General features: G+C 63.3%; 1 protein-coding gene across 2 annotated transcripts; it reads left to right on the forward strand.

The window, feature by feature from the left end:
* Positions 1-6: 6 nt before the first annotated feature.
* Positions 7-4,748, forward strand: LOC112962207 (kallikrein-15-like). 2 transcript variants are annotated; one of them, XM_026058177.1, is made up of 6 exons: positions 7-653; positions 1,523-1,581; positions 2,393-2,540; positions 3,170-3,423; positions 3,748-3,884; positions 4,390-4,748. In XM_026058177.1, the coding sequence occupies exons 2-6, from the start codon at positions 1,539-1,541 to the stop codon at positions 4,540-4,542; spliced, it is 735 nt and encodes a 244-aa protein (XP_025913962.1). In that variant the 5' UTR covers positions 7-653; positions 1,523-1,538; the 3' UTR covers positions 4,543-4,748. The 2 variants fall into 2 exon arrangements, with proteins under 2 accessions (XP_025913962.1, XP_025913961.1); XM_026058176.1 differs by lacking the exon at positions 7-653 and having other exon boundaries at positions 1,361-1,581; positions 3,107-3,423.
* The last annotated feature ends 2,330 nt before the right edge of the window (positions 4,749-7,078 follow it).

Genomic DNA, 7,078 nt, shown 5'->3' on the forward strand with positions numbered 1-7,078 from the left:
AACCCTGGTTCCCGTATCCACCACAGAGCCACGTTTCGGGACCCAGCCCCATCAGAACCACATCCCACCACCTCTCGACCATCCTCATCCAACCCCGGTTCCCGTATCCACCACGGAGCCGTGTTTCGGGATCCAGCCCCATCAGAACCATGTCCCACCACCTCTCGACCATCCTCATCCAACCCCGGTTCCCGTATCCGCCACGGAGCCGTGTTTCAGGATCCAGCCCCATCAGAACCACATCCCACCACCTCTCAACCATCCTCATCCAACCCCGGTTCCCGTATCCACCACGGAGCCGTGTTTCGGGATCCAGCCCCATCAGAACCACATCCCACCACCTCTCAACCATCCTCAACCAAGCCCAGCCACCCACCCACCAGCGAGGCGCCACGTTTCGGGGCCGCCCCGCCGACGGCAGCTTCCCGGACCCAGGCGGAAGGCGCCGGAGCCGCGGCGGCCCGGATTAGAGGCGAAGGCGGAGGAAGCCGTTTCCTCCTCCGGCCCCCGGATAAAAACCCCGGGGCCGGCGGTGGCAGGAGGAAGACGTGCCCGCGGCCGCGGCGCTTTGTCACCTCGGGTGGAGCCTGCCCTCCCCTTGGGCCACCACGGCCACGCGGCCCCGCACCGGCCGCCTCCCCCTCCCTTTCCCGGTAGGAATGCGGGGGCTCCCCCCCGGGATCGGGGTGGGGAGACGGGTGTCACCCGCCGGAGGAGGTGGGGTGGGTCCCCCCCGGAGCGTCCCCGTCCTGTCCTCCTTTCCTCGTTCCTCTCTTCCGTCCTCCTTCCCTTCCTCCGTTCCTTTCCCGGGCTTCCTTTCCTCCGTCTCGGCCGCCGGTCTTTCTTGTCCTCTCTTGTCCTTCCCTCCATTCCCTCCTCCTCCTCCTCTCCTCCCTTTCCTCCTTCTTTCCTTTCCTCCCTTCCCTCCTCCTTTACTTTCCTCCCTTCCCTCCTCCTTTGCTTTTCTCCTTCTCCTCCTGTCCTCTCTCCTCCCCTCCTTTCTTTTCCTCCCATCCTCCCTTCCCTCCTTCTTTCCCGTCCTCCCTTCCCTCCTTCTTTCCCCCTTTTCCTCCTCTCCTCCTTCCCCCTTCCCTCCTTCTTTCCCCTCTTTTCCTCCTCTCCTCCTTCCCCCCCTTCCCTCCTTCTCTCCTATCCTCCTTCGCCTCCCGTCCTCCCTTCTTTCCTTCCCTCCTCCTTTCCTCGCTTCCCTCCCCTCCTGCCATGCCGGCCCCCTTTCCATCCTTTCCGTCCTTCCCTCCTTTCCGTCCTTCCCTCCTTTCCGTCCTCCCTGTCCCCCTCTCCCTCCTCCTGTCCCCTTCAGCCCATCCTCGCGTTCCTCCACAAGCACCTCGTTTCCCCCCCCCCCGGCCCCGTTAGGTCCTTCCTTCCCCCCGGGCCCGGGAGGAAGGTGGTGACCCCAGGGTCCCTTGTCACCCATGGGTTGGGTCCCCCCCCATCTGGGACCCTGACCCTGCCAGGGGACACCCGGGACCAAAGCCACCCCCTGGCCGTCTCTCTGCAGCTCCTGTCCCTCCGGCATGAAGATCCTGGTGGTGATGCTCCTGGCTCTGGTACCGACAGGTAGGAGAGGTCCTGGGGACCCCCCGATGGGTCCCGTGTACACCTTTGGTGTCCCCTATCTGCCCTGGGGTCCCACATCCACCCTGGGTGTCCCCTACCTGCCCCAGGGTCCCACGTCCACCCTGGGTGTCCCCTATCTGCCCTGGGGTCCCACATCCACCCTGGGTGTCCCCTACCTGCCCCAGGGTCCCACGTCCACCCTGGGTGTCCCCTATCTGCCCYGGGGTCCCACRTCCACCCTGGGTGTCCCCTACCTGCCCCGGGGTCCCACGTCCACCCTGGGTGTCCCCTACCTGCCCCAGGGTCCCACGTCCACCCTGGGTGTCCCCTACCTGCCCTGGGGTCCCATGTCCACCTTGGGTGTCCCCTACCTGCCCCGGGGTCCCATGTCCACCCTGGGTGTCCCCTATCTGCCCCAGGATCCCATGTCTGCTCTGGGTGCCCCATGTCCACCCTGGGTGTCCTCATCTGCCCTAGGGTCACATGTCCACCCTAGGTGTTCAAAGTCCCCACCGGGGGCCCCGCGTCCACCCAGGGTGCCCCACATCTGCCCAAGGGGGCCCAACATCTGCCTCAGGACCCCACATCTACTCCGTGGGTCCCACATCCACCCTCCATGTCTCCCATCTGCCCCGGGGGCCCCATATCCACCCCAGGGGCTCCACATCTGCTCCGGGTGTCCCATGTCTATCCTAGGTGTCCTCCAGGGAGGGTCCTGGGCCACTAGTGTCCCATGTCTCTGGGGTGTGTGACACCAGAGAGGGTCCCAGGCCACCTGCATGACCTGTCCCGTGTCCCTCTGCTCCTGCAGCCTCAAGGAACGTCCTGTGGGTGCTCGAGGGGACCTCCTGTGACCTGCCCTGGCAGGCCGCCCTCTTCAAAGGGGACAAGTTCATCTGCGGGGGCACGCTGGTGGCCAGGAACTGGGTGCTGACGGCCGCCCACTGCCACGTCCCGGGGTAGGAGGTCGCAGGGTGGGGTGGCCCCAGGCGCGGGGCTGGGCATGGGCGCGTGGGGCGGTTGTTTGCGTCGGTGCCTGGCGGGTTTGGTGTCGGAGGGCCAAAGCCACCCAGGAATTGGCGCCGGTCACGCCCGGGGCCTTGGTCTTCTGCCAAGGAGGTTGGAAGGGTTGGTGGTATCTCAGCAGGTTTAACTCTGCCCCTTTTCGGGCTGTGTGTAACCTTAATTGCCTCTTTTTGGCGTGTCCATAACCTTAACTCTGCCCTTTTCTGGACAGACATAACCTTAACTCTGCCCTTTTTATGCCTACACATAACCTTAACCCTGCCCTTTTCTGGACAGATATGACCTTAACTCTGCCCTTTTTATGCCTACACATAACCTTAACTCTGCCCTTTTCTGGACAGACGTAACCTTAACCCTGCCCTTTTCTGGACAGACATGACCTTAATTCTGCCATTTTTATGCCTACACATAACCTTAACTCTGCCCTTTTCTGCTTTTGCTTCTTCTGACTTTCTGGCCCACGGCTCCGGCTCTGCCCCCTCTTTGTGTGGGTCCCCAGGGTGCTCCATACCCGGCCCGGACCCTCCTCTCCCCATCCCAACGCTGACGCCTCTGGCTCCAGCTTCATCAGCGTGCGGCTGGGGGGCCGGGGGCCCAAAGAGCCGGGCGGCTCGGAGCAGCGACGGCTCTCCTCCAAGGTCATCAGCCACCCGCGCTACGACCCCGCCACGAAGGACAGCGACCTCATGCTCGTCAAGCTCCTCCTGCCCGTCCACATCAACGAGCGGGTCAAGCCGCTGCCCTTGGCCACCCACTGCCCCGTGCCCGGCAAGACCTGCCAGATCTCGGGCTGGGGGTCCACCACCAGCCCTGAAGGTATGAGGTTGTTCATGTGGGACCCAGGTGTCCGGGCTCCCTGCTTCCACCCCAAGATGCCCTTGCCCTCCTCAAGGACCCAGGCGTCCAGGACCTCCCTGTCCACCCCACTTATGGGACCAAACGTTCAAGCTGCCTCTGCTCCAACCCCGTTGGTCCTACCACCCTCCTCAAGGACCCAGGCGTCCAGGTCGCCCAGGCAGGGCACTGGGCAGCAGCTCCCACTCGGTGGCAGCGAGACAAAAAGGGGGGGGTGGGGACGAGTCCGGACACCTGGGTCCATCCTCCCACCCCGGGTGACCTCCTGGCCTCCTTCGCCCGCAGTCAACTTCCCCGAGGACCTGCACTGCGCCAAGGTGACGATCGTGCCGGAGGAGCAATGCCAACGGACCTACCCCAGCTCCATCACTGCCAACATGGTGTGCGCCGGTGAGCACAGCAGCCGGGCGGATTCCTGCCAGGTGGGTGCTGCCGGTGATTTGAGGCCACCGGATCTGGATGAGCTTCCGGGAGGGAACGTGCTGGGCTGAGGATGGGCACAGCTCGGTGCAGCTGGCAGCTGGGGGGGGCAGACAGCAAAGCCGGTGGGGTTTCATGGCATCATTAAGCCGGCTGGAGATGACCCCAGCGGCCCTGAAACGTCCCCAAATTGGGTGGCAATTCTTCGCTCCGCCCTCGCTTCGCCTGCATGCTGTTTTTGTGGGATTTCATGGGTTTTGTGGGTTTCTCCCCCAAAAAGCGGCTCTGCTCCGGGTCCAGATGCTACAMCACCACCCAAGTCCTCTTCCAGGACCCCAGCATTGAGATGCCTCCATGGGGCCAAGTTTCCCAGCCCCATAGGGTCCCCCCTGTGCCTGGGAATGAGGATGTCACCAGGACGGGGGGGGACACAGGGGACCGTGGGGCTGAGAGGGGGGTTGGCCATGTCACCGGGACCTCCATGTGTCACCTCTCTCACCTCCGCAGGGCGACTCCGGGGGTCCCCTCGTGTGCGATGGGCGCCTCCAGGGCATCGTCTCGTGGGGACCGGGGATCTGCGGGGACCCCCAGAAACCCGGCGTCTACGTCAACATCTGCAAATACATCCGCTGGATCCAGGACACCATAAGAAGGAACTGACCTCCCTGACCCACCCGCAACCCTGCCGGCACCACAAAAGTCCCCACAGTGCCTTCTTCTCCTCCTCCTCCTCCTCCTCCTCCTCCTCCTCCTCCTCGGTGAAGCTCCCCGGAGCCGGCCGGTCCGAGCGCCGCAGCACGCGTCGGGGGAAGGGGGGGACGATGGTTGGCCGCGGGGACCCCGTTGAGTTGCCGATGAATAAAGCTTTCCACCGCGGGGGCCGTGGCCCGTGTCTTTGGAGAGTGGGAGCACATCTTGGGCACGTTGAGGTGCCCCAAATTGCCCCGGGCCTCAAAGAGGTGGGAGAGGATCCAGTTGGGCGCCGTTGAAGGCCAGACCAGTTGGGTGCCACCGAAGGGAAAACCAGTAGGCCACCATCGAGAGGTAGACCTGTTAGCCGCCGCTGAAGGGTAGACCAGTTGGCCACCGTTGAGGAGTAGACCTGTTGGCTCTTCCAAGGAAAGTGGTTTCGCCCTTTTTTTCCCCATAAACAGCAGCCACGGGGGGGGGGTTGATCCAGCTCGATGTCCCCCCCACCAAGAGACATGAGCCCTCACGATGTCCTGGAACCGGACCCTCCCTATCGATCCACCCCGTTCTGGCCCAACTCCCTGGGCCGAAGCCGCTTCGGGGCCACCAAAAGTCGGCTTCCCCCTGGCCCAGCGCGTGACCCGGGAAAAATTCCCAGCCCCAGAGGGGATAAATTTCCCCGTGACTCAGCGGGTGCAAAAAGGGGCCAAATTTCCCCACCTGGGGTGAGCGGACGGGTTTCGCTTCCCCAACGGGCACGCGTTCGCAGCCGGGCAGAGCGCGTGCGCCCGGGGCAAGCCGGCTCCGAAGTGGGAAGGAATCTCCCGTCGGTGGCGTGGTTACTGCCCGGGGCCAAATTTACCTGTTTGCGTAGAGCCAGAACCTCTAATTTCCAGGGAAAAGGGGATTTTTTTTCCACTCTGCGGGGGAGGAAACATGGCCCCATCTTGGAGGCGGATAGCGGTGCCAAACCAGCTTTGCCTCCGCGAGGCCAAAACGCATCGGGATTTTTGGTGGGCTGGAAAAGCACCTTGATGCCCTCCGCGGTGAGGGAGGACACCCGGAGGTGCCACCATGGCTCGTGTTATCCCCCATGGCTCAGCGGGGTGGGGAGCAACGCCGRCCGCCTTGCGCAAGGTGCCCCCCCTCCCTCTTCCCCAAGCTGCTCCGAGATCCGATGAGGCCAGGGCCCGGCATGCCGGAAGGTGTGGACCTGTAATTAGCCCAGCACGCTCATCCCATGGCCACCAAGGCTTTAGAGGCTTTGGCCTGGGTCCAAATTCCCAAGGAGGTGGAGGAGCCGTTGTCCTCACCTGTCATTGCTGGGACCAGTGGTTGCCACCAGCGACTTCCAGCTCTCACTCAGGCTTTTCTGGGGGGRGTTTTGGCCACCTTTTGTTGTCCCACGATGGTGGCACCTGCCTGGGGATGTTTGGTGTGGAGGGATCTCCTAGTTGTGGTGGGCTGTCACGCTGGTCTCCAGCACAGGCAACTCTGGCTCCTCCATCATCCACAGAGATTGGGTCAACGTGTCTGTTGGGGTCCATTCAACGTGTTCAAGGAGGTTCATGGAGGTCGTGAGTCAATATGTCCGTGGAGGTCTACTCARCATGTCTACAGTAGCCTACTCCATGTGTCCGTGGCAGTCTAGTCCAAACGTCCATTGGGATCTACGCAACGTGTTCGTGGAGGTATGGTCAGGACATCCATGGAGGACTACTCAACTAGTCCGTGGAGGTATGGTCAGGGCATCCATGGAGGGCTACTCAACAGGTCCATAGAGATATGGTCCATGCATCCATAGAGGGCTACTCAACATGTCCATGGAGGTCTGGTCAATATGTCTCCTGAGGTCTACTTCCCGTGATCATGGAGGACTAGTCAGCGTGTCCATTGGGGTCGATGCAACACAACCACGGCAGCCTGGTCAACGCAGCCCATGGGATCAGGTCAAGATGTCCGCGGAGGTCTGGCCAACACATCCATGGAGGCCATGAAGGAGAACCAAGCCACCAGCGGCGAGGAAGACGTCCCCACGGCCACCCCAGCGACCGGGGAGCACCGACTGCTGCCTGCTGCCTTTATCGAGGCCAGCGCGCAGCGGCRGGGACGGCCCCGGGGCTCGCGTGGCCCGTGAGTCCGTGAGTCACGCGAGGGGGAGGATCAAAGGGAGGGTGCCCACGCCGGGGCCTCGTTAAAAGCCGGGGTGCAGGAGCAGAGGCGACGGGGCGCGCGCCGAGGGCGCATCGGGGCRCRCGCGGGTGGCTCCGGGTCCGCGGGKCMGCGAAGGGCAGCGGGCGCAGGGCGGATTGGCATGATCCCGGAGGTAAGTTGTGCACGTGCGCACAAGATGCACGAGAGACGTGCAGGGGAGATGCGCGGGGACGTGCGAGGGCCGCTGTCTCCTGCCTCTTTCCCCGTCGTCCTTAACTCTGCCCAGTCCTACGTAATCCCCTTAACTCTGCCCAGACCCCAAAATCCCCTTAACTCTGCCCAATCTCACACA

Source organism: Apteryx rowi, unplaced genomic scaffold, assembly GCF_003343035.1.
Source record: "Apteryx rowi isolate R43461 unplaced genomic scaffold, aptRow1 scaffold_1433, whole genome shotgun sequence".
Lineage (NCBI taxonomy): Eukaryota > Metazoa > Chordata > Aves > Apterygiformes > Apterygidae > Apteryx > Apteryx rowi.